This window comes from Salvelinus alpinus, chromosome 16 (genome assembly GCF_045679555.1).
Source record: "Salvelinus alpinus chromosome 16, SLU_Salpinus.1, whole genome shotgun sequence".
NCBI classification, from domain to species: Eukaryota; Metazoa; Chordata; class Actinopteri; order Salmoniformes; family Salmonidae; genus Salvelinus; species Salvelinus alpinus.
The window spans coordinates 40967852-40995773 of NC_092101.1; the positions used below are offsets into that span (position 1 = coordinate 40967852).

Sequence of the window (27922 nt, forward strand, 5' to 3'; positions counted from 1 at the left end):
CATGTCCTTAGAATGTTAGCAATACAGGAAGTCAATGCGGAAATCCCCTCACAGACAAACAAAAGGTCACATCACATCTTTCACTCTCCCTCCCTCTGCCTCCACCCTCTCTGGCCCCTCCCTCCTTATCCCCTCTCTCTACCCCCTCCCTTTCTCTGTCTCTGCCCCCACCCTCCTCTCTATCCCGCTCGCTCTCCTTTCTCTGCCCATACATGTTTTTCCACTCACTCACCACAACAGATATCAATCCACACGGTTCGGTTTACCTGGACAGATCAAAGTTTTAAATGGTTTTGAGGATTAAAAAAAAGGTTCCTGAATCACCCTAATCACACAATTTAACTTTGGAGATATGGCAATCAGTGGGACATCGATTCTGGTAAATAATAAAACCACTGACAGAGAAATTTGGTAAACAAAGAACTGTAGTTAAAAGTCGACTTCTGTTTCACATCCCTATTTTGAAAATACATGTTTTATTTTCTCCTATAGCTGTGAGAAAGTAGTGGTTTGCTAACGGTGACCTGTGGTTTTTGCTTTTCGTTCACTACACTGTAATGGCATTCCCTTGCCTTTCAGTTTACTGGAGAACCTGGAACCTGGAAGTTCCAGCTGAAGCTATAACAAATCATCATTCACACTTACAGCACCACAGTCTCATAATGACTACTTTATAAGCACTTCTGTGATTGACACTTTTGGGACTGTTACATATGAATGGTTCTATTAATCATATAGAATGTAAAAATAAAATAAAATTGTAAGCAGGTATCACATACTTACTAGCATACATACCTGTATACAGTATTTTTAAAGGTTAGTTTTAATATGGTAGGTTTGTAATACATTTGGCCTACACCTTGCACTTTCTTATTGTGTCAGTGACTACAACATTATTGGGAAATTTCTGCCCACGGTTCCTGGAAAACGAACACATTTGTAACACATCAGATATGGGACGGGAAGTCCCTCCCCTACAGACAGACTGGACCATCTTAAAAGACCTGGCTCTCTATTTCCTCCCACCTCACTACGAGGATGTCGGTTTCCATTTGACAGTTGGCCTCCTTTTTGGACTACGTGACAATACTGTAAATAAGAAATGTTGATGATCATATTTTGAAATATGATCAGATGGGAAAGAAATGGAGGAGCATAATTCCCTATTACATCTCAATTGCAACAGAAAAAGCCCTTTCCCATCTTTTTAACAGAGAAAGGGTTATTTATTAAAGATGTAAATCATTTATGAAGATGGTCAGAAACAAACACAATTGTGACTGGAGTTTTCCTCACCAAGGACAATCAATGTTTCCTGTAACCCACAACTGATGGATTTTTGACATGCAGATATAAGTGATATTACTGTAACAGTTAGAAGGAATTGATTTTGTTAACCATTCCATGTGTTGCAAATTATATAATGAAATGCTTTTAGAGTCTCGGTGCATTTGTATTGAGCTATACCAGACACTGAGTGCCTGTTAAAGAGGCAAGATATATCTACTGTATATATATTTTTGGGGTATCGAATCCACATTAGACTAATGTATGCATCAAATCAAATCAAAGTTTATTGGTCACGTACACAATTTTGCAGGTCCAACAATGCAGCATTAGCTAGGAATACAAAAACAATACACACATAATCCAACAGTTAAATTAAGACACATTAGAAGGAGCAATGTCAGAGTCCGGAATATAAATACTGGATGGTTCGAGCCCTGAATGCTGATTGGCTGACAGCCGTGGTATATCAGGGCGGCAGGTAGCCTAGTGGTTAGAGTGTTGGGCCAGTAACCGAAAGGTTGCTAGATTGAATCCCTGAGCTGACAAGGTAAAAATTGGTCCTTCTGCTCCTGAACAAGGCAGTTAACCCACTGTTCCTAGGCTGTCATTGTAATTAAGAATTTGTTCTTAACTGACTTGCCTAGTTAAATAAAATAAATATTAGACTGTATGACAAAACATTTATTTTTACTGCTCTAATTACGTTGGTAAACAGTTTATAATAGCATCAAGGCACCTCAGGGGTTTGTTGTATATGGCCAATATACCACGGCTAAGGGATGTATCAATGAACTCTGCATTGCGTAGTGCCAAAGAATAGCCCTTAGCCGTGGTATATTGGCCCTATACCACCTTATTGCTTAAATGTATGTAAATGGTGTGTGTAGACAGTATGGACAGTATATGAATAGAACAGTTATGTACAGCAGTAGCTATATAAGGTGAGCCATGACTAGAATACAGTATATACATATCAAGTGGATAAAACAGTAAACATTATTAAAGTGACCAGTGTTCAATGACTATATACATGGGGCAGCAGTCTCTGAGGTGCAGGGCAGAGTACCGGGTGGTAGCCGGCTAGTGACAGTGTCTAAGGTTCAGGGTAGGGTACTGTGCATGGTGTATTACATGAGTAATATACATAGAACATTACTATGCAAAGAACTCCCAAAAGCCTACATGGCAACAGAAATTGTGACATTTATAATAACCTCACGCCGTTTTGTGTGGATTTTAAGACCCATGAAAGATGAGGAATAGTTTTATTATCTCCACACACACACACACACACACACACACACACACACACACACACACACACACACACACACACACACACACACACACACACACACACACACACACACACACACACACACACACACACACACACACTACAATGGATGTGATTTCCTTCAGTTTACTGCTCCCTCCAGTCTAGGGTTAACAACATATATGACAGTGTCTGTGGGCTAAAGGATCACTTGACTGAAGGAGCAATGCACCAATCAGAATGCGTAAAGCTGAGCATGATGCACTATTTTCGGGAATAGGGACGTTACTTGACAGGAAGGGTTAGCTAGAAAGATTATGTATGTGCTTTTGACCAGAAGGGAAAGAAACTCGTCGGGCAAAAACAAATTCGTTTGGAATATTGACATGACTAAGGATATTTTCTTGTCAAGATCAACTCAGTCTTTATAGTTTCACAACGGATAATTATATTCGGGATCTACAAACAGAACGATACGGAAGTAAACTTGCCATCTGGCTAGCTTGCTAACGGCTAGGTGAGTAAAAACCACATACAATCTGTTTTAAATTGATATTGAGTAAAATACCAGCCATCAAGCCGCTGATATTATTTGAACTAGAATCGTTATTAGATTCACACCTGCTTATTGCGGGCTGTTACAAATGCACGGGATCTCATAGTTGAGGAACCCTCAACTCCGTTCTCTTGTATCGAGGCGGAGTTGAGTTTTGATGACTGGTCGCGGGATTTACAAGCAACAATATTGAGTCACCATCGGTCGATTCTTGTAAAAATGTTAATTCTGAAAACTCTTAACTGTACCTATGTTTGTCCTGTACAACTGCGGTCCTTCCGAGGGGTACTGAAATTCATACTTCCAATAAAAACTTTTAGCGAATACAACCACGGACTTTTATGTCGTTACTCGTACAACGTAAACTGAGATTCAATTGAGTCTGTGCTATCCGGCATCCTTGGGAGGTCCCTACTCTAAACCATAGCCCTAACCTTAACACGTACCTAACCCTAATATTAAATGTGCAATATGCAGACATTGTTCCACCATTTCCACCAATTTGAATAGCTCGCCAAATTAAAGTTTGTGACAAAACAATCAGTGTAGAGAATCGAACCATCTAAGTCGCTGTAAAATAAAAATAAATTTTTCATAACCCAAAATATTATATTTTCAGGTATTTGAAGCTGGTGTACAAACCCGAAAGTAAAAGACGCAAAAACGGAAGAACGGAAAGCATAGAAATGGCGCACATAGAACAGTTCTACCGCTTATTGGACTTGCTTTAAATGAGAATGGCAGATCTATAACGGTTCGCTCAAAAGTTACATGTTGCAGCTTTAATCTCTACCGTAACCATTTAAAATGTCAACTTCAATGTATAACTGCAGGTGTATAACTACAACCAGTTAGAAAGTCGGACTTTTCGGAGTTTCCTTGTTCCGACTAACGCTTGAACACAGCAAGGGACATCCCAAGGAACCCGAATAGCACGGACCCAATTGGAGTTCAGTTTACGTAGTATGAGCAGCGAGGGAAAAGTCTGTGATTGTATTCACTAAAAGTTTATTAAAATGATGAATTAACACCCCGCGGAAGGACCGTATTTGTACAGTACAAACATAGGTACATGTAGCTAAGAGTTTTCAGAAATAGCATATTTACAAGAATCAACAAATTTTGACTCAATGTTGTTGCTGCGACCAGTCATTAAAACCCCCCTGCCTCGATATAAGAGAACGGAGGCAAGGGTTTATGGAGCCAGATAGCTGCCAAAAAATTGAACTTACACATCGAACTTACACATCGTTAGGCTCGTAAGAAAATCCATGCATAATTTGTTAGGATCATAAGAAAAGCCATGGTGAAACATGAAATTTAATCTGTGAACATACAAATAACATTGTAGGTCATGTTTTATGAGCTAAACTATGTAGAATAGTTGGAAATGACAGCTCCCTATTACATCAGACAGTTCAGGCTGTATTTGATTTATCCATAGAGAACTGTGCAATGTGTGCATTGAGCTCACAGAAAAAAACTGAACAAAATGGAATTCAAATAATTCAACCGATGTCGGTCAACTGACATTTCGGTTAGTCGCCCAGCACTATAAATTGGTTGTTCATCATTGTTAGACAGTCATTTTCAAGTCTTGCCATAGATTTTCAAGCAGATTTAAGTCAAAACTGTAACTCGGCCACTCAGGACCATTAACTGTCTTCTTGGTAAGCAAATTCAGTGTAGATTTGGACTTGTGTTATTGTCCTGCTGAAAGGTGAATTCATTTCCCAGTGTCTGGTGGCAAGCAGACTGAACCAGGTTTTCCTCTACGATTTTGCCTGTGCTTAACTCAATTCCGTTGAAATTTTTATCCTGAAAAACTCACCAGTCCTTAACGATTACAAGCATACCCATAACATGATGCAGCCACCACTATGCTTGAAAAATGGAGAGTGGTACTCCGTGATGGGTTGTGTTGGATTTGACCCAAGCATAACACTTTGTATTCACAACAAAAAGTTAATTGCTTTGCCACATTTCTTTTGCAGTTTTACTTTAGTGTCTTATGGCAAACAGGATGCATGTTTTTGAATATTTTTATTCTATAGAGACTTCCTTCTTTTCACTCACACTGTCGATTAGGCCAGTATTGTGGAGTAATTCATCCTCAGTTTTCTCCTATCACAGCCATTAAACTCTGCAACTGTTTTAAAGTCACCATTGGCCTCATGGTGAAATCCCTGAGCGGTGTCCTTCCTTTCTGGCAACTAAGTTAGGAAGGACACCTGTATCTTTGTAGTAGCTGGGTGTATTGATACGCCCAGTGCAGTCAAAATGTTTTATAGGGCCCTATAAAATCCTTGATGCGGAGAACGTGGACGAAATCACGGAATCCAGTAAATAAAACACAATTTAACAATATTCAATAATCTATTGAATTTAGTACGAAATTAACTAAATGTAATTTGCCCAAGTTTTATCATAAGACATGAACAGAATGCATCAGTGATTCGTATTTCCTGCAACTTTCTGAAGAGGCAAGGAGAATTCCCTGTCTGTATGTGTGGTCCGCGAGGCTGCCACTTTGTGTAGCCACTATAAAAACACCACTAAACAATAGCCTCTTCCTAGATGGACGCTGCGATTAAAGGGTAACTACACCCAGAACTAGTAATTTCAACAACAGATCCTGATCGACCCCGCTCCTCAGCCAGCGCGTCCTGATCGACCCCGCTCCTCAGCCAGTGTCCCCTGATCGACCCCGCTCCTCAGCCAGTGTCCCCTGATCAACCCCGCTCCTCAGCCAGTGTCCCCTGATCGACCCCGCTCCTCAGCCAGTGTCCCCTGATCGACCCCGGATCTGTACACAATACCTGGAAGCTGAAAATGTCTCAGTTCTTCCATGGCCTTCATACTCACCAGACATGTCACCCATTGAGCACATTTGGGATGCTCTGGATCGACATACGACAGCGTATTCCAGTTCCCGCCAATGTCCACCAACTTCGCACAGCCATTGAAGAGGAGTGGGATAACATTCCACAGGCCACAATCAACAGCCTGATCAACTCTATGCGAAGGAGATTTGTCGCGCTGAATGAGGCAAATGGTGGTTACACAAGATACTGACTGGTTTTCTGATCCACGCACCTATCTTATTTTTCTTTAGGTATCTGTGACCAACGGATGCATATCTGTATTCCCAGTCATGTGAAATCCATAGATTAGGGCCTAATGAATGTATTTCAATTGATTGATTTCCAACTGTAACTCCGTAAAATTTAAAAAATTGTTGCATGTTGCCTAGTCTCTTTTTTTTGTTATTTTATAGTTTCTAGAAGAAAAAAATAAAGTTTTATTAACCCCTCTTCGGTGCACACAAATATGTTTGTTTGTTATTACAGCTTTGTTGCTATGTATACATACACTTTACATATAACACTTTACATATACATTTTATTTATACATTTAGCATACATAGTACTTTTATATACAGTACCAGTCAAAAGTTGACACACCTACTCATTCAGGTTATTATTATTATTATTATTTTTTTTTTACTGTTTTCTACATTGTAGAATAATAGTGAAGACATCAAAACTATGAAATAACACATATGGAATCATGTAGTAACCAAAAAAGTATTAAAGAAATTAAAATAGATTTGAGATTCTTAAACGTAGCCACCCTTTGCCTTGATGACAGCTTTGCACACTCTTGGCATTCTCTCAACCAGCTTCACCTGGAATGCTTTTCCAACAGTCTTGAAGGAGTTACCACATATGTTGGCTGCTTTTCCTTCACTCTGCGGTCCAACTCATCCCAAACCATCTCAATTGGGTTGAGGTCGGGTGATTGTGGAGGCCAGGTCATCTGATGCAGCACTCCGTCACTCTCCTTCTTGGTCAAATAGCCCTTACACAGCCTGGAGGTGTGTTGGGTCATTGTCCTGTTGAAAAACAAACACTAGTCCCACTAAGCGCAAACCAGATGGGATGGCGTATCGCTGCAGAATGCTGTGGTAGCCATGCTGGTTAAGTGTGCCTTGAATTCTAAATAAATCACAGACAGTGTCACCAGCAAAGCACCCCCACACCATAAAACCTCCTCCATGCTTCATGGTGGGAGCCATACATGCGGAGATCATCCGTTCAGCTACTCTGCGTCTCACAAAGACACGGCGGTTTGAACCAAAAATCTAAAATTTAGGCTTATCAGACCAAAGGACAGATTTCCACCGGTCTAATGTCCATTGCTGGTGTTTCTTGGCCCAAGCAAGTCTCTTCTTATTGGTGTCCTTTAGTAGTGGTTTCTTTGCAGCAATTTGACCATGAAGGCCTGATTCACGCAGTCTCCTCTGAAAAGTTGATGTTGAGATGCGTTATATTCCGCATAGACATATTTAATGTAATCCTTATTATGTCCTGCTATATTCCTATCAGTGGAGAGATGTATGATTAATGTTGGCCTATTTTTTGTGTGTGTGTGTGTGTGTGTGTGTGTGTGTGTGTGTGTGTGTGTGTGTGTGTGTGTGTGTGTGTGTGTGTGTGTGTGTGTGTGTGTGTGTGTGTGTGTCAGCCCAATTCAGATTTCTTTCTCTCCAATAATTGGTATTTTGATCAATCACATCAGATCTTTTCACATCAGATATTTTTCAGAGCTGATCTGATTGGTCAAAAGACCAATTAGTGAAAAAAAGTTCCAAATTGGGCCACCTGTGTAAACGCTGTGTGTGTACTGTGCCTGTACCCGTCATCAGTCAGTAGATCAGAGCTCCGCCGCCACGGGCGATAGGCTGATAAGGGCTGTTATGAAACAAGCTGTGTCCTAGCCACTGGGGTGCTGCCTGCGCCGCTCTAGAGGAAGGGGAAACGCTGCTGGGAGAACTAATGTGATGATCTGCATGCAGAGGAGAACTATCTCTCCTCCATCTCTTCCTCTCATCCCCTCCTCTCTTCCCTTCATCCTCTCTTCCTCTAGTAGGAGAGTTGGGTAAAGGGGACCGTGTAACCTCGGTCAACTCTCTTGTCCTTGGCTTGCCACGTCACGGGACCACAGGGCGTGTTGTGCTCTTAGAAATAACATGGCTAGAGGTTGTTCTTGATGACATCAATTCACTGGGCCTGTGTGTTATTAATAGGGTTACCTTGGTAGAGGAGTGTGTGTGTTTTTTGATTTAATCTATGAAGGTATGTGAATGACATTTCAAGAGGTGTGTGTTTGCTTTGGTGAGATACTCTAAGTAGGTGTGTGTGTGTTGTGAATGACGTCGCCTCAGTAGGTGTGTGTTGGGGGCAGCCCATGTTGGAACATGAGTCATCAGGGTATGCAGGACTCTGCATCGCTGCTACAGTGAGCTCACCTCTGGATCAATACATTAACCACTCCTGACACACTTACCCACTCCAACTCACCATCCCTCTCCCTCTCCTTCCAGAGTCTGGATGCCAAGTCTGGGGGTGATGGAGCTGGGCAGGCAACTGTGTGGGAAGATGAGGAGGTCGAGGAGGGCCGAGGGCCCCGTCACTGTGACCATGAGAGGTCTGGAGATTCATTTCTACCTACCAGATACTCACCCGCTGGAGTTCCTCAAAGACAGCTTCACCGCTGAGGAGCTGTGTGTGGAGGCCGCCAAAAGATGCTGTAAGTATTGTCTCAACTCCTGCCGTGTGTGTGTTTGAGTGTGTGTGTGTGCGTGCCTAACTGCGATCATCCGTATATATATATGTGTGTGTGTGCCTGCCTGCCTGCGGGAATCCGAGTGTGTGCTTCCCCGTATGCCAGACCATTAAATAGCCTAGTCTGTGTTTTTACGATTTGATTGGGGGAAGTTTTCAGGAACATCCTATCTTAAAGGTCCTGAAAAGTCATTCTGAAAAGTATTTTCTCTCTCATGGCTAACTACCAGGAAGTTTGAAACAACAGGCTGAGTGGGCGGGGAGCTTGTGTTCATGAGCTCGCCTTGACTGACAGCTCTTTGAAACACCTATGTCAAGCAACTTGGTTGCAGTGAGCAATGTTGCAGTAAAATCCTCTAAAGCTAATTCGGTGATACTAAAAGCAACTCAAACAATATTGAAATTGCACCAACAGTGCCCTCCGTAATTAATTATTGGGACAGTGAAGCATTTATTTTGGCTCTATATACCAAAAGTTTGGATTTCAAAAAAAAGGCTATGACCATGAAGTTAAGGTGAAGACGGTCAGCTTTCATTTGAGGGTATTGTCATCCATATCAGGTGAACTGTTTAGAAATTACAACAGTTTTTGTACATAGTCCCCCCATTTTAGGGCACCAAAAGTATTGAGACATTCACTTGTATGTGTATTAAAGTAGTCAAAAGTTAAGTTTTTGTCCCATATTCATAGCAGACAATGACTACATCAAGCTTGTGACTCAAAGTGACTCAAAACATTTGTTGAATGCATTTTCTGTTTATTTTTGGTTGTTTCAGATCATTTAGTGCTCAATGGAAATGAATGGTAAAATCATGTATTGTGTCATTTTGGAGTCATTTTTATTGTAGGTAAGAATAGAATGTTTCTAAACACTTCTACATTACTGTGGATGCTACTTTGATTACGGATAATCCTGAATGAATCGTGAATAATGATGAGTGAGAAAGTTAGACACACAAATATCATACCCCCCCCAAAAATGCTAACCTCCCTGTTATTGTAATGGTGAGAGGTTTGCATGTCTTAGGGGTATGATATTTGTGCGTATGTAACTTTCTCACTCATCATTATTCACGATTCATTCAGAATGATCCGGAATCATGGTAGAATTCACATTACTGTAGAAGTTTTGACCCGTCCCACCCCCCATTTTGTTCCATGCTGGCTGAAGACCAAGAGTTGAAGTCGGAAGTTTACATACACTTAGGTTGGAGTCATTAAAACTCGTTTTTCAACCACTCCACAAATTTCTTGTTAATAACAAACTATAGTTTGTCGGTTAGGACATCAACAATTGTTTACAGACAGATTATTTCACTTATAATTCACTGTTTCACAATTCCAGTGGGTCAGAAGTTTACATACACTAAGTTGACTGTGCCTTTAAACAGCTTGGAAAATTCCAGAACATGATGTCATGGCTTTAGAAGCTTTTGATGCTAATTGACACCATTTGAGTCAATTGGAGGTGTACCTGTATTTCAAGGCCTACCTTCAAACTCAGTGCTTCTTTACTTGACATCATGGGAAAATCAAAAGAAATCAGCCAAGACCTCAGAAGAAAAAAAATGAAGACCTCCACAAGTCTGGTTCATCCTTGGGAGCAGTTTCCAAACGCCTGAAGGTACTTGTCACGAGAATTATGTTCTCGATGTTCATAAACCCAATTCAATGAACTACTCAGCCTGAAACCCAGAATTTGTAGGAATCTGGTTGAAATGAATCAGACGGAGGCCCAGCTACGATAGTCAGAACATGTATTTACGAGAGCGCGCTGCTCTATTGTACAAAACAATTCATTTTATACTGGCTTCTCCCGCACACCCATTCACACTAACATACGCACACCCATTCACACTAACATACGCACACACATTCACACTAACATTAGCACACAATGTCCTGCTACCCAGCCGACAAGATTAGGGGATTCCGGGAGACTTACTCCCCATCCTCGCTCAAGATAGGGAGACGCTGGGAAGACACTGAATCTTGCTCAGACAGTTTGTCTTATATTCAAATAAGGTTTATAGACATATTGTACAGACTATGGTTATACATAATTCTAATCAATTTCATACTCATGTTTAGACGGCTTCAGGGTGGACTATTCTAGTCATTCATATAAATTCCATCAACAGTACTACATTTATCTGTACAAACAATAGTACGCAAGTATAAACACAATGGGACCACGCAGCCGTCATATCACTCAGAAAGGAGACGCGTTCTGTCTCCTAGAGATGAACGTACTTTGGTGCAAAAAGTGCAAATCAATCCCAGAACAACAGCAAAGGACCTTGTGAAGATGCTGGAGGAAACAGGTGCAAAAATATCTATATCCACAGTAAAATGAGTTCTATATCGACATAACCTAAAAGGCTGCTCAGCAAAGAAGAAGCCACTGCTCCAAAACCGCCATAATAAAGCCAGACTATGGTTTGCAACTGCACATGGGGACAAAGATTGTACTTTTTGTAGAAATGTCCTCTGGTCTGATGAAACAAAAATATAATTGTTTGGCCATAATGACCATCGTTATGTTTGGAGGAAAAAGGGGGCGGCTTGCAAGCCGAAGAGCACCATCCCAACCGTGAAGCACGGGGGTGGCAGCGTCATGTAGTGGGGGTGCTTTTCTACAGGAGGGACTGGTGCACTTCACAAAATAGATGGCATCATGAGGGAAATGATGTGGATATATTGAAGCAACATCTCAAGACATCCGCCAGGAAGTTAAAGCTTGGTTGCAAATGGGTCTTCCAAATGGACAATGGACAAAGCTTACTTCACAAGTTCAAAATTCACCCAACTTATTGTGGGAAGCTTGTGGAAGGCTACCCGAAACGTTTGACCCAAGTTAAACAATTTAAAGGCAATGCTACCAAATACAAATTGAGTGTATGTAAACTTCTGACCCACTGGGAATGTGATGAAAGAAATAAAAGCTGAAATAAATCATTCTCTCTACTATTATTCTGACATTTTACATTCTTAAAATAAAGTGATGATCCTAACTGACCTAAGACAGGGAATTTTTATTAGGATTAAATGTCAGAAATTGTGAAAAACTGAGTTTAAATGTATTTGGCTAAGGTGTATGTAAACTTCTGACTTCAACTGTAGCTAGACAGTAACTTGTTAAAACCAGACACAGATGAAAGGGGAAACGAGTATCTTTGCCATATATGATTAGGGTAAACTTTTAATTATATTTGCTGACAGCAAACAGTGAATTTTTTTGCACTAGTAGATTAGCTATCTAAGCTACTGTATACCACACCCCTCTGCAAACACGCCTTCTCCGGTGTTGGTTATGAGGTGGTACCTTTTTAAATTAGGTAAGAGAATATCATGTTACCATTAGTGTATTAAAATGAAAGTTCAGGTGATGTCATCTTGTTCCCTTTAATAATGAATCCAAGTGTTTGAGGGGACCAGTGACTTTATGATCAAACTATATCAATGTAGAATCAAGTTTTTTAAACTGTGATCTGGTTTCCTTAGAATATCATCCAATTTCATGAAAAACATGATTTTGACTGTTCATGACCTTTAAATTTGCTCATTTTGAACTAATTGGGGATTGAGCCTGTCTGTCAACAGAAGTCCACTGTGCCACTGTAAATAGGCCCTGTCACATGATAACTGTTACCTAGGAGACAAGAAGGAGTAATACAGTAACTAAGAAATGGCTTCATAGGAGATGTTTTGTCTCTTTTGTGTGCTGCTCATTTGTGTCATACAGTAGATTGTAGTCTATATGATACGTGACCTGAAAATGTTCCAAAGATGTAGGCCTATCTGTGTTATTTGTGGATCTTTGTTTTATTGCCAACATTCTGTTTGTCAGTGGATGCTCTTTATTACAGCTGAATCTCGATGTTTAAGATAAGAAACGCTAAATCCTAATATAAGAAATGCTTCTGATGCTAGTAGTAACCATGTTAACAGGCTACTACAGTAACTGACAGATATAAAGCACACAATATGGACTGATTGATAAAGCCCAGCTACTAACCCTCATGAGAAAGGCCACTAACATCCAGCATCTGTTTTCTTATCATTCTAAAAATGCTTATTTGGTAGCCTTCTTTTTGACAGACACATTTTGGACGATATTTAAAACGTTGTTCTGATACTTGCTCTAAAAGTCCAGAACATCTGCCAGTGGGACCAGGGATGGATAGAAAGGGAGAGAGAAAGAGAGGGGAAGAGAAAGGAGTGGGTCTGTCCGTCCAGCTCTTGCTTTCAGCCAGACACTCCAGACAAGATGGCGACTGGTTGGGGTCGGGCCAGAATGGGACAGATTCTGGAATTTTGTCTTTGTGTGAAGCCAAAACATATTTTCCCAGTACTGCAGAGCGAGAGGGGAGACCAAGGAGGAGTTCAGACCAAGGAGGAGTTCAGCTCCACAGCTACCATAGTCCATATGCAAACATTCACTAGTTAACCTTAGAGGCTAAACAAGCGAAGCAGCTGCCAACATAAATGTATGATCTGTTTATAGCAAGTGTGTCTGTGAAGGGCCTTTCTGTCTGTGTGGTCAGTGGTAGGTAGTTTGATACACACACTCAGTCACAACAAAACAGGAGAGCTTAGATAAGAGGAAGTATCCTGGCCCTGGCATGTTCCTGTCTCTCACTATGTTCCCTTTATTGTTTGCAACAATCAGAAGGGTTCATCTGTAAAGGCTAAAGTGTTAGCCTATAGGTTATGTAGTAGTAGTAACAGTTCCTACTGTATGTTCTAGGACTACTACTGCTGCCGTTACTATCACTAATAGCTTACACTTGCCATGTCATGACAGTCTAGAGACTACAGTAGACTCATGACAGTCATGCTTAGTGCAATACTTTAAGATGGAGTAACATCCAGATATTTTGATCTGAGTTATCGAGGCTTGATTTACAGTACCTTCGGAAAGTATTCAGGCCCCTTGACTTTTTCCACGTGTTAGCCTTATTCTAAAATGGATTAAACATGAATTGTATTCAGCAATCTACACACAATACCCTATAATGCCAATGTGAAAACAGGTTTTTAGACATTTTTGCAAATTTATTACAAATAAAAAACTGAAATACATTATTTACATAAGTATTCAGCGCCTTTGCTATGAGACTCTAAATTGAGCTCAGGTGCATCCTGTTTCCATTGATCATCCCTGAGATGTTTCTACAACTTGATTGGAGTCCACCTGTGGTAAATTCAATTTATTGGACATGATTTGGAAAGGCACACACCTGTCTATATAAGTTCCCCCAAAAACCAAGCCATGAGGTCGAAGAACTTGTCTGTAGAGCTCCGAGATAGGATTGTGTCGAGACACAGATCTGGGGAAGGGTACCAAAACATTTCTGCAGCATTGAAGGTCCCCAAGAACACAGTGGCCTCCATTTCTTAAATGGAAAATGTTTGGAACCACCAAACTAAGCAATCGGGGGGAAGGGCCTTGGTCTGGGAATTGACCAAGAACCTGATGGTCACACTGACAGAGCGCTAGAATTCCTCTGTGGAGATGGGAGAACCTTCCAGAAGGACAGCCATCTCTGCAGAACTCCACCAATCAGGCCTTTATGGTAGAGTGGCCAGTTGGAAGCCACTCCTCAGTAAAAGGCAGCCTGCTTGGAGTTTGTCAAAAGGCACCTAAAGGACTCTCAAACCATGAGAAACACGATTCTTTGATCTGATGAAACCAAGATTGAACTCTTTGGCCTGAATGCCAAGCGTCACATCTGGAGGAAACCTGGCACCATCCCTACGGTGAAGCACTGGGGTGGCAGTATCATGTTGTGGGGATGTTTTTCAGTGGCAGGGAGTTCGAGACTAGTCAGGATTGAGGGAAAGATGAATGAAGCAAAGTACAGAGACATCCTTGATGAAAATCTGCTCCAAAGCGCTCAGGACCTCAGACTCGGGTGAAGGTTCACCTTCCAACAGGACAACAACCCTAAGCACACAACCAAGACGGACTTGAACCCGATCAAACATCGCTGGAGAGACCTGAAAATAGCTGTGCAGCAATGCTCCCCATCCAACTTGACAGAGCTTGAGAGGATCTGCAGATAAGAATGGGAGAAACTCGCCAAATACAGGTGTGCCAAGCTTGTAGCGCCATACCCAAGAAGACTCGATGCTGTAATCGCTGCCAAAGGTGCTTCAACAAAGTACTGAGTAAAGGGTCTGAATACTTATGTAAATGTGATATCAGTTTTTTATTTGTAATACATTTGCAAAAAATTCTAAAAACCTGTTTTTGCTTTGTCATTGTAGGTTATTGTGTGTAGATTGATGAGGGGAAAAAACAATTTAATCAATTTTGGAATAAAGCTGTAATGTAACAAAATGTGGAAAAAGTCAAGGGGTCTGAATACTTTCCGAAGGCACTGTATGTTGGGGGATTCCCTCTCTCTGTCCAACACGGTGTGTTTTGCGGAACTCATTTCTCACAGTTCAGTTCAGTGCACCACTCCCTTCCTTCCTGTCTCATTGGCTGCCCAGTGAATTTCTGACCCAATGAAACCTGCCCTCAAAGGTCCGGATGGATATTATAATTTATCGGCGTAGTAACAAACCTGCACCTCGTAACCTATGCGACCCCAAACTGTTCACACCCCTATTGTTGGCGCAGAGAGAAAATGTTGCAGTTTTAAAGCTAATTTTCTGCCATTCTACACATTTTGCCATGTCTTGTCTGTTCATATGATACCGGAGTGACTCAACAAAATCAATGGGGGCTCCCTGGGTGTCGAGTCCCCTGGGCACATAATCTGGCCATGACAACTACTATTCTACAAGTCTTAGATTAGACTAGCATTACTACCTACAGCTAGTTGATCAACTGGACATTTCTGGCAGTTTATAAATAACTCTCTAAGGTCTGTCAGTGATTGAAATAGAGGAAAAGAGGAAAACTGCCCATGTACTATCAAATGTTGCACCTTGTGCATTCTACTATTACAACTCTCAGCAGAAGTAAATTGAAAGCCCAATTTTTAGTTCCTTGCACTGTATTGACTCTTCTGGGTCGGGATCCGGACTGCGGTCCACCTATTGAGTAGGCCTGCTGTACTGTATGTTATAGGGATGGGCGATTTATGGCCTAAATCATACCTCAAATTTGTAAAATAATACATAGGCTAAATATAAGCCTTCCACAACCATAAGACCTACTAATAATGTAATTATTTTATTAAAATAGTGTAATGTGCTTTTTTTGGCAATAATCATTGATCTAGTTTTCAAGTCTGTTTATGAAAATGCCATTTTTGTTACAAATTTAGCTAGAACCATGCACATCCACTAATAGCCCAATGACAAACTTCTTGTAACAGACATTATAGAAAATTAACACCGGTCTCATAAACAATCAAGCACAAGCCCACATGCTAGTGAGTAGCCAGCTAATCTTTATTTAGTCTAGCCAACTTGGATCTATTTGCTTGCTAAAAAGGTAGAACAGTTGAACTGTTATGAACACACCCTCTTGTCTGTCTCCAACAGTTTGAACAACAGCCTGTTCACTTTGTTTACATATTGAAAACCAGTGGCCTACCTGGATAAGAAGATGCTTATTTCTCAGAATGAGAACGAGTTGCCAATTCCTTAAATAAATGTGTATTTTTATGCTCATTGTACATTTATAAAACCCAGACTAGACAGCTGGCACATAACAGTATGTGACTAAAATGCTGCTAGCGGTACTTGGTAAATGAAAAGCCTGACAGAAACGGAGCTTTCATTTTCCACAATCATGTTCATTGATGCTCTCGTTTTAGTAGGGTAAGCTCTGTTCTACATTTTGGGAGTTAGAAAGGTTAAGTTGTCATCTATTACAGTAAAATAATGTTTCTGTCGGTAGGTGGTTAGGAGACCAGACCAAAAATACATAGAACGCTCATACTTTTTCCCCTCGTGTATAATTTGTTTTCTTTTAACTTGATTCTTGCAATACAGGCATTATTGAACATCGCGCTAAAACATAATTTCAAATTAATTCGATATATCGCCCAGCCCTAGTATGTTATGCTATTTATACGATGACTCCTGTATGAACTTTGTGGTACTGACGAGTCAGTGTCAAAATGAATGAAGGGATGAATAATGTTGTAATGTATCCCCTTTCTCTGTCTCTCTGTCTCTCTCAGATATCTCCCCCCTGTGCTGTAATCTGTTTGGTCTGTATGATGAGAACCAACAGCTGTGGTACGCTCCCAACCACGTCATCAAGGTTACTGACGAGACCTGCATCAAGCTGCACTACCGCATGAGGTACTTAGACAGGCCTACTGCGTTGTGTGTGTTATTACATTATCAAATCATTCTAATGGATGATGAATATCTCACTGACGCCATTCACCATACGTCAATACACCTAACATTGTTACTTACTTAGTTATCCACCGCTGTTGCCGTTGTGAGCTCTCAGCATCGCCTGTCACTACGTTCTAGATTATTCAACAGGGCTGATACTTAACCATCATTCATCAACCATGATTCTGTGTAACCAGAGAGTTGTCATGCAGGTAGGGTGTATGAGACATTGGCACCATGCTGTGCAGAGTCAACTGGCACTTGCTGAGCTGGTAAACTAGTCTACATCAGATAAGATTAAAATACAGTAGAATGTAATTAATTAGGATTTACTTGTGAACTGTTTTTACAATCCACATGTAAACATGGATACAAGGCAGGAAGAAATCCAATGCTTAAAGTATGAAGTGGATGTGTTTGTTTGGCACACCTGAGGGCATTGAAACAGGAGATATTCAGTTGCCTTGCCAGTTCCGTTGTGTATGATCCAAGAGAAACTGTTAACTCCGAGAGGAAGGATAGCAAACATGTGGTGTCACGCAGACATCCTCTTTCTGTTCTCTCACTAGAAAATAGAGAGCGAGGAGGGGAGGGTGAATGTGGTGAGAGCCTTAATGAGCAGGCCTATTGTTGAGTTGAATTTGCATCATACAGCCAGGGTACACTTGGTCAAACAACAGATTATGGTCAACCTTTGTACACAAATACAAACAAATGCGTATACTTACTGTAAATACGTGGATGCACACACCTCACCCACCTACCGAGTCCCGGCCATGTCTTGATATTAACATGGTCCTGTCTCTTCTCTCCCATCCATCAGGTTTTACTTCACTAACTGGCATGGTACCAGTGAGCGTGAGTCTCCAGTGTGGAGACACTGTATCAGTAAGCTGAGGGGAGGTCTCGGCCCACAGGGGGCCCCTGAAGGTATACCCCTACTGGACGCGGCCTCCCTTGACTACCTGTTCGCCCAGGTACGTGTGGGTGTGTGTCTGTATGGGAGGGTGTGTACACTGTGCAGGTAAAAATGCTATTTGTCACATATGCTGACTACAACGGATGTAGAATTTACAATGAAATGCTTGCTTAAAAATAGTAACAGAAGAATGATGCTAGATACAGGGAGTACCAGTACCCAATCATTGTGCAGGGGGTATGAGGTATTTGAGGTAGATCTGTACATAAAGGCAGGGTAAAGTGACTAGGCATCAGGATAGATAATAATAAGGTATTTGAGGTAGATATGTAGATATGTACATAAAGACAGGGTAAAGTGACTAGACGTCGTTAGGATAGATAATAATGAGGTAGATATGTACATAAAGACAGGGTAAAGTGACTAGACGTCGTTAGGATAGATAATAATGAGGTAGATATGTACATAAAGACAGGGTAAAGTGACTAGACGTCGTCAGGATAGATAATGAGGTAGATATGTACATAAAGACAGGGTAAAGTGACTAGACGTCGTCAGGATAGATAATGAGGTAGATATGTACATAAAGACAGGGTAAAGTGACTAGGCATCAGGATAGATAATGAGGTAGATATGTACATAAAGACAGGGTAAAGTGACTAGACGTCGTCAGGATAGATAATGAGGTAGATATGTACATAAAGACAGGGTAAAGTGACTAGGCATCAGGATAGATAATAATGAGGTAGATATGTACATAAAGACAGGGTAAAGTGACTAGGCATCAGGATAGATAATAATGAGGTAGATATGTACATAAAGACAGGGTAAAGTGACTAGGCATCAGGATAGATAATAATGAGGTAGATATGTACATAAAGACAGGGTAAAGTGACTAGGCATCAGGATAGATAATAATGAGGTAGATATGTACATAAAGACAGGGTAAAGTGACTAGGCATCAGGATAGATAATAATGAGGTAGATATGTACATAAAGACAGGGTAAAGTGACTAGGCATCAGGATAGATAATAAGAGGAAGGATAAAGAGTAGCAACAGCGTGTGTGTGTGTATTTAGTGTATGTGTGTGGGTTTTGTGTGAGAGTGTAATGTGAATGTGTGTGTACATATAGTAGAGGTCGACCGTTTTAATCGGAATGGCCGATTTTTAATTAGGGCCGATTTCAAGTTTTCATAACAATTGGAAATCGGTAATTTTGGACGCCGATTTTGCCGAATTTTAAATATTTTTTACACTTTTATTTAACTAGGCAAGTCAGTTAAGAACACATTCTTATTTTCAATGACGGCCTGGGAACGGTGGGTTAACTGCCTTGTTCAGGGGCAGAACGACAGATTTTTACCTTGTCAGCTCAGGGATTCAATCTTGCAACCTTACGGTTAACTAGTCCAACGCTCTAACCACCTGCCTCACGAGGAGCCTGCCTGTTACGCAAATGCAGTAAGAAGCCAAGGAAAGTTGCTAGCTAGCATTAAACTTATCTTATAAAAAATAATCAATCAATCATAATCACTAGTTATAACTACACATGGTTGATGATATTACTAGTTTATCTAGCGTGTCCTGCGTTGCATATAATCGATGCAGTGCGCATTCGCGAAAAAGTTCTGTCGTTGCTCCAACGTGTACCTAACCATAAACATCAATGCCTTTCTTAAAATCAATACACAGAAGTATATATTTTTAAACCTGCATATTTAGCTAAAATAAATCCAGGTTAGCAGGCAATATTAACCAGGTGAAATTGTGTCACTTCTCTTGCGTTCATTACACGCAGAGTCAGGTTATATGCAACAGTTTGGGCCGCCTGGCTCATTGTGAACTAATTTGCCAGAATTTTACGTAATTATGACATAACATTGAAGGTTGTGCAATGTAACAGGAATATTTAGACTTATGGATGCAACCCGTTAGATAAAATACGTAACGGTTCCGTATTTCACTGAAAGAATAAACGTTTTGTTTTCGAGATGATAGTTTCCGGATTCGACCATATTAATGACCTAAGGCTCGTATTTCTGTGTGTTATTATGTTATAATTAAGTCTATGATTTGATAGAGCAGTCTGACTGAGCGAGGCACCAGCATGCTCGTAAGCATTCATTCAAACAGCACGTTCGTGCGTTTTGCCAGCAGCTCTTGCGCTGTTTATGACTTCAAGCCTATCAACTCCCGAGATTAGGCTGGTGTAACCGATGTGAAATGGCTAGCTAGTTAGCGGGGCGCGCGCTAATAGCGTTTCAAACGTCACTCGCTCTGAGACTTGGAGTAGTTGTTCCCCTTGCTCTGCATGGGTAACACTGCTTCGAGGGTGGCTGTTGTCGATGTGTTCCTGGTTCGAGCCCAGGTAGCGGCGAGGAGAGGGATGGAAGCTATACTGTTACACTGGCAATACTAAAGTGCCTATAAGAACATCCAATAGTCAAAGGTATGTGAAATACAAATGGTATAGAGAGAAATAGTCCTATAATAACTACAACCTAAAACTTCTTACCTGGGAATATTGAAGACTCATGTTAAAGGGAACCACCAGCTTTCATATGTTCTGAGCAAGGAACGTTAGCTTTCTTACATGGCACATATTTCACTTTTACTTTCTTCTCCAACACTTTGTGTTTGCATTATTTAAACCAAATTGAACATGTTTCATTATTTATTTGAGGCTAAATTGATTTTATTGATGTATTATATTAAGTTAAAATAAGTGTTAATTCAGTATTGTTGTAATTGTCATTATTACAAACAAAAAAAACAAAAAAATCGGCCAATTTAATTGGTATCGGCTGTTTTTGGTTCTCCAATAATCGGTATCGGCGTTGAAAAATCATAAAAGGTCGACCTCTAATATATAGTCTTGTGAGTGTGCATAGAGTCAGTGCAGAGTCAATGCAGATAGTCCGTGTAACCATTTAATTAACTATTTAGCAGTCTTATGGCTTGGGGATAGAAGCTGTCTCAGAGCCTGTTGGTCCGAGAGGCGGTGCTCCGGTACCGTTTGCCGGATGGTAGCAGAGTGAACAGTCTATGTCATGGGTGGCTGAAGTCTTTGGACATTTTTGGACAGCTTGATATGAAGGCCCTGGATATGATTCACTACTCTTCATTTCATTGGAATATTAGTCAGCCAATCATGTGTGGTTGTGTTTCCAGGGCCAGCATGATTTCCAGAAGGGTCTGGCTGTGGTTCGTTGCCCCCAGAGTGAGGCAGAGCAGCATGAGATAGAGAATGAGTGCCTGGGCATGGCTGTGCTGGCCATCACTCACTATGCTATGACCAGAGAGATTCCCCTGTCTACTGCCTCCAATGAGATCAGGTAGTGTGTGTATATCTGTGTACATCTCTAACACGCGACACACACACAGATATACTCTAATCTCTACACACATATTTCACAAATGGAAAGGAATGACAATGTCCCTAATTCCTCCACTGCCTCCATTTCTGCTCCCTCTCTCCATCTCTGCTTCCTCTCCTCTCCATCTCTGCTCCCTCTCTTCTCTATCTCTGCTTCCTCTCCATCTCTGCTCCCTCTCTTCTCCCTCTCTTCTCCCTCTCTGCTCCTTCTCTCTCCATCGCTACTCCCTCTCTCTCCAGCTACAAGCGTTTCATCCCGGAGAAACTGAACAAGCAAATCAAACAGCGGAACATTCTCACCCGGCTCCGCATCAACAACGTCTTCAAGAACTTCCTGAATGAGTTCAACAGTCGCACTGTTCAGGACAGTAACATCACACTGTACGACCTGAAGATTAAGTACCTGTCCACCCTGGAAGGCCTGACCCGGGGCCTGGGGAGGGAGATGCTGGAGCCCAGGGCCCTGGTAGTTACCCAAGAGGTAGAGACCAATGGGGGGCTGAGCCACGGGCCGGAGTCCTCCCTGGCCATGGAGGTCCAGGTTACTGGCACCACAGGGATATCATACAGGAGGAAGCCCCCTAATGTGAGTGGTCACTGTGTCCTTTTTATGTTAAGGAGGATGTGTGGGATTTGAGTTGAGTTGGTGTGAGATGTTTGGAGATTTTCCAAATGTTTTTTTGTTAATTTGAGTGTGTAGAATGTGGTACTTGTGTGGTGTGATTTTGAGTTGGCTTGAGAAACTGTATATTATCACTGAAGTTGGAGTGAATTTGGAAGGTATTGATGAAGTATCTGAATGTATTTTGAAACTCATCTAAGAGAAATCTCTTGACAATGTATTTTTCCTTTCATTGGCAATAGAATACCTTGATCCTGAAAGAGAAGAACAAGTCCAAAAAGAACAAGTTTGAGGGCAAACAGACCAAGCCCAAGAAGAAAGACGCCAGCGACGGCTGGGTGACATTCTGTGACTTCCACGAGATCACACACATTGTCATCAAAGAGTCCACTGTCACCATCTTCAGACAGGATAACAAGAAGATGGTGAGACACACACATCTCTCCAAACACTACCTGAGCTTGGATTACTAGATTAAGCAGTGACAGTAGCATATTAATGAGTGATTAATGAACGTTGTCTCTACTGTACCGTCTTAGCTCCAGCCAGCCAGAGTTCAAATGTCACCGGACCTAACAGCCAGCCAACATAGCTAAGGGACAAATAATGTGATTAGTAGTCTGTGTTTAGATTATCGACCAGTTTCTACTGTGAAATGCTTTGTCGATACAGGCCCAGGACACTAAGGAATGGACACTAGTGCAGTGTTTTGGAACACAGACTAAAGGCAAAAGCTAATGGGGATCTAAATAAAGAAAAAATAATCAAATGTATTGATTTTTTAAGTATTTCTTACTATTGTTTAATTCTCCTATTGTCCCACAGGAGGTGCAGCTGGAGTTTAAAGGAGAGGCGTTGGCGTTCGCTGCCCTGGTGGATGGGTACTTCCGTCTAACGGTAGATGCCCACCACTACCTGTGTACAGAGGTGGCCCCTTCCTCTGTGGTGCAGAACCTACAGAACTGCTGTCATGGACCTATCTGGTCAGTACTCAGACACTCTCTCGGTGTGTGTCTATTTCTTTTTCTCTAGCTCGCTCTCTCTCTGACTGTTTCTCTCTCTCTATCTCTTTCTGGCTTTTGTTCTCTCTCTTCATACCCATTTTTATCTTCCATCACCTCTATCTGTTTAATTTCTCTTAATCTAGCGTTGAGTTTTGTGTTTTTGACCATTGGTTTCTGTTTGTTTGCCCTGCAGTACGGAGTATGCCAACCAGAAGCTTCGTCAGGAGGGCAACGAGGAGGGAACCTACGTCCTGCGCTGGTCCTGTACTGACTACCATTACATCATCATGACCGTGGTCTGCAGCGAGGTAACACACACACATACACACTCTGAGAACTAGGTCTGGGATGATACGAGTATCGCGATACTCGTTAGTATTGTGGCAAGGAAATAAAAAACGAAGCTGATTTAACTTCTTTAGGAAAATGGCTCTAATGTTGGGAACAAGCATCATTATGTTGTCTTCCAGAGTCAAATGTATTTATTTCCTAACCTATCGCACACAATATTTTACATACAGCAAGTTTTTAAAGGACCAAAGAGTTTGGTCTGCTTTGTGTTTTCATTTTTTGCCATGGAAAAAATATTGCGATATTGATATCGTCACAGCCCTACTGAGAACACAAACAATGTATTTCTGCAGGCAGGGAGAGTGGGGTGGAAATGACTGAAGTGGGCGAGGTGGAACAAGTGGAGAAGTCAGATAAAAGGCCAAAGTTCAGAGTTCAGAGATCATTACACAAGGAAGTGACTAAGAACAGATATAACACAGATGATGCCAAAACATGACACACACACACTTACACACACACACACTTACACACACACACACACACACACACACACACACACACACACACACACACACACACACACACACACACACACACACACACACACACACACACACACACACACACACACACACACACACACACACACTGCTCATTGTCTGACTGTTTCGTTATTGTCTGATAAAGAGTAGTGAGAACCATGTTGATGATAGAAGTTAAATTAAAGTCCTTTTCAGACAATGTGTGGTTACTGTCAAAACAAGCACATACCAGGTGACACACCAGAGTAGATTTTGAGCAGAGCCTGGTGGTCTGGTGTCTGTATCACATCATCATGGTAAGATGACCTACATTAGTAAACACTGTTGTTCAGTGTCAACACTCTGAGCAGCCTCACATGCATGCACAACACATGGTCAAACATAGGCTCCAAGTGTGCGTGCGTGAGAGAGAGAGAGTATGTGAGTATGTTCTTGTTTGAGGCATCCATTCTCAATTAAATGAATTCAGTTCCAGTCAATAGCATGTGACTTAATGGACAGGCTGATTGGGATGTGGTGTTCCAGTGGACAGTTTGTTTTAACTCGGGTCTAATCTAAACATATTAGTGAAAACAGACTTAAAAGACCTGCTAGCTTTGTTCAAAGTATCTATTAGCCTTTTGTTGACAGTGGTTGTAACATCTTTCACTACCAACTGAACTCTTGTGTGGTTGTTGTAACATCTTTCACTACCAACTGAACCTCTCCCTATGTCTCCCCCCCCCCCCCCCTGTCTTCAGTTGGATCTGTGCGAGTCGAGACAGGTGCGTCAGTATAAGAACTTCCAGATCGAGGTGGGTTCAGAGGGTTTTCGTCTGTACGGGACAGAGACCTACAGGTCATCTCTCAGAGAGCTGCTAGACCACCTGTCTGGACAGAACCTCCGTACCGACAACCTCCGCTTCCAGCTCAGCCGCTGCTGCCCCCCACAGCCCAGAGGTAGGGGGAGAGAGACACACACAGACACACATACGTACACACACCGTGGTCAGTATGAAACTCTCACTTCAGTTTTTAGTATTTTTGTTGCAGTCCCTCAGAATGTCTTTGTATACGCGTCAAACACACACATTGCCCTAAACCCTTAGTGTGATTTGGCTCTGGTCTGCTGAAAGGATGTTCCTTTTTAAAGCCTGTTTACACCATGAGTTCTAGTTTCTCTTAGCGACACTGCCTCACCATGGTTACCACTCGCTTAACCCTCTCAATACCTCAGCTCTGTTTTGTAGCTGTGTGCAACCGTGTTTGGATGTGGCTATGTGTTGTCGTATGTATACACTGTAAAACCAAGTGTTTAGGATCTGAACACATAACTAAACACTTTTCTGTAACACTTTTTAAACGCATCGAGGCGTTTAGAATTTCAGTGAAAATGTGTCACAGTGTTTAGATTGTAAACATGTTTATTCGCTGACACACTTTTTAAACACATGAGCACAATTATTCTGTACAAGGCGTTTAGGTTTTAAACACTAACACTGGGGGTGTTGTTTTAACACTGTAGGGTGTAAAGCTGTATTTGCATACTTCCCAGCGTGCCTTTTGAGTGAATGTGAGAGAGACCCACCCATGACTGTGTTTGTTAGTGATATACAGTGGGGAGAACAAGTATTTGATACACTGCCGATTTTGCAGGGTTTCCTACTTACAAAGCATGTAGAGGTCTGTAATTTCTATCATAGGTACACTTCAACTGTGAGAGACGGAATCAAAAACAAAAATCCTGAAAATCACATTGTATGATTTTTAAGTAATTAATTTGCATTTTATTGCATGACATAAGTATTTGATCACCTACCAACCAGTAAGAATTCCGGCTCTCACAGACCTGTTAGTTTTTCTTTAAGAAGCCCTCCTGTTCTCCACTCATTACCTGTATTAACTGCACCTGTTTGAACTCGTTACCTGTATAAAAGACACCTGTCCACACACTCAATCAAACAGACTCCAACCTCTCCACAATGGCCAAGACCAGAGAGCTGTGTAAGGACATCAGGGATAAAATTGTAGACCTGCACAAGGCTGGGATGGGCTACAGGACAATAGGCAAGCAGCTTGGTGAGAAGGCAACAACTGTTGGCGCAATTATTAGAAAATGGAAGAAGTTCAAGATGACGGTCAATCACCCTCGGTCTGGGGCTCCATGCAAGATCTCACCTCGTGGGGCATCAATGATCATGAGGAAGGTGAGGGATCAGCCCAGAACTACACGGCAGGACCTGGTCAATGACCTGAAGAGAGCTGGGACCACAGTCTCAAAGAAAACCATCAGTAACACACTACGCCGTCATGGATTAAAATCCTGCAGCACACACAAGGTCCCCCTGCTCAAGCCAGCGCATGTCCAGGCCCGTCTGAAGTTTGCCAATGACCATCTGGATGATCCAGAGGAGGAATGGGAGAAGGTCATGTGGTCTGATGAGACAAAAATAGAGCTTTTTGGTCTAAACTCCACTCGCCGTGTTTGGAGGAAGAAGAAGGATGAGTACAACCCCAAGAACACCATCCCAACCGTGAAGCATGGAGGTGGAAACATCATTCTTTGGGGATGCTTTTCTGCAAAGGGGACAGGACGACTGCACCGTATTGAGGGGAGGATGGATGGGGCCATGTATCGTGAGATCTTGGCCAACAACCTCCTTCCCTCAGTAAGAGCATTGAAGATGGGTCGTGGCTGGGTCTTCCAGCATGACAACGACCCGAAACACACAGCCATGGCAACTAAGGAGTGGCTCCGTAAGAAGCATCTCAAGGTCCTGGAGTGGCCTAGCCAGTCTCCAGACCTGAACCCAATAGAAAATCTTTGGAGGGAGCTGAAAGTCCGTATTGCCCAGCGACAGCCCCGAAACCTGAAGGATCTGGAGAAGGTCTGTATGGAGGAGTGGGCCAAAATCCCTGCTGCAGTGTGTGCAAACCTGGTCAAGAACTACAGGAAATGTATGATCTCTGTAATTGCAAACAAAAGTTTCTGTACTAAATATTAAGTTCTGCTTTTCTGATGTATCAAATACTTATGTCATGCAATAAACTGCTAATTAATTACTTAAAAATCATACAATGTGATTTTCAGGATTTTTGTTTTAGATTTCGTCTCTCACAGTTGAAGTGTACCTATGATAAAAATGACAGACCTCTACATGCTTTGTAAGTAGGAAAACCTGCAAAATCGGCAGTGTATCAAATACTTGTTCTCCCCACTGTACATGGTTGTTGCATTCAATAAGGGAATGTGTTTCAATTAATATTTTACTTTAGATAATTTAGAACAATGTAAGTTATTTATCTTTGTATAAGATTGAAATCAATCAATGTGCATGAGGAAACATAGATATTAAAACAAACAATTGTAAAAATCTACCTGCAGCAAAACATGCTGGGAAATATCATAACAGAAATGAACTCAACACAGTTGATTAACAAACATTTTAAAAGATGTATTGAATCAAATGTCCTGTTTAGTTGACAGACATTCCTAACACTGATCTAAATAAAAGTCATGGAAAGTCACATCAATATCGAATGACTAAATGCACTCTAAACAAGATGATAGGAAAGTAAAATCTGAACACTTAGGAGATTTTGGTGTTCTCCTGGTTGGAAACTGACTGGAAATAGATGACTATCATGTTTAATCTTGCATTCTAAATTCCCGTTTTTTGGTTTTGTTTAGGTTATGAACTTGTCAAATGTTTTCATTATTTTGCTGTGTACTGTGTGTGTGTGCTTTTCAGTGAGAGGGACAGTGTCTATATGTGGGTGTTTTTGCATGTACTGTGTGTCTGTAAGTACCCTGTCTTGTGTATCCTCTCTCTCTCTCTCTCTCTGTGTGTGTGTGCGCATCAGGAGAAGGAAAACGGTGTAGTACTGTGGTTTCCACACACACAGCTCTCCTCTTTTTACAGTGTGAGTGGGTTACCTGCTATGAGAGGCCCATCACATTTGTGTTTTTATGGTAGGGGTGTTCGGTACGGGGACCTCGGTTCGGTCTGCACTGTGAATGAATAAATAATAGTATATTTACTAAATAAAAACACTGGCCCTATATGCTATGCCTATGCTGCTTTATAGGCCTAAGCCTCTTGAGTAAATCTGAGCTGAAAAA

At 41.5% G+C, this 27922-nt stretch overlaps 1 protein-coding gene across 1 annotated transcript in view; it reads left to right on the plus strand.

Moving 5' to 3' along the window:
• Positions 1-2832: 2832 nt before the first annotated feature.
• The window catches only part of jak1 (Janus kinase 1), a 78006-nt gene continuing 52916 nt past the window's right edge, over positions 2833-27922 (plus strand). The window contains exons 1-10 of the mRNA XM_071346241.1: positions 2833-3083; positions 8506-8711; positions 16895-17018; positions 17884-18037; positions 21154-21317; positions 21599-21944; positions 22223-22405; positions 22806-22963; positions 23178-23292; positions 24561-24759. Coding sequence (XP_071202342.1) covers positions 8513-8711; positions 16895-17018; positions 17884-18037; positions 21154-21317; positions 21599-21944; positions 22223-22405; positions 22806-22963; positions 23178-23292; positions 24561-24759 — 1642 coding nt within the window. The 5' untranslated portion in view covers positions 2833-3083; positions 8506-8512. The remainder of the gene's footprint in view (positions 3084-8505; positions 8712-16894; positions 17019-17883; positions 18038-21153; positions 21318-21598; positions 21945-22222; positions 22406-22805; positions 22964-23177; positions 23293-24560; positions 24760-27922) is intronic.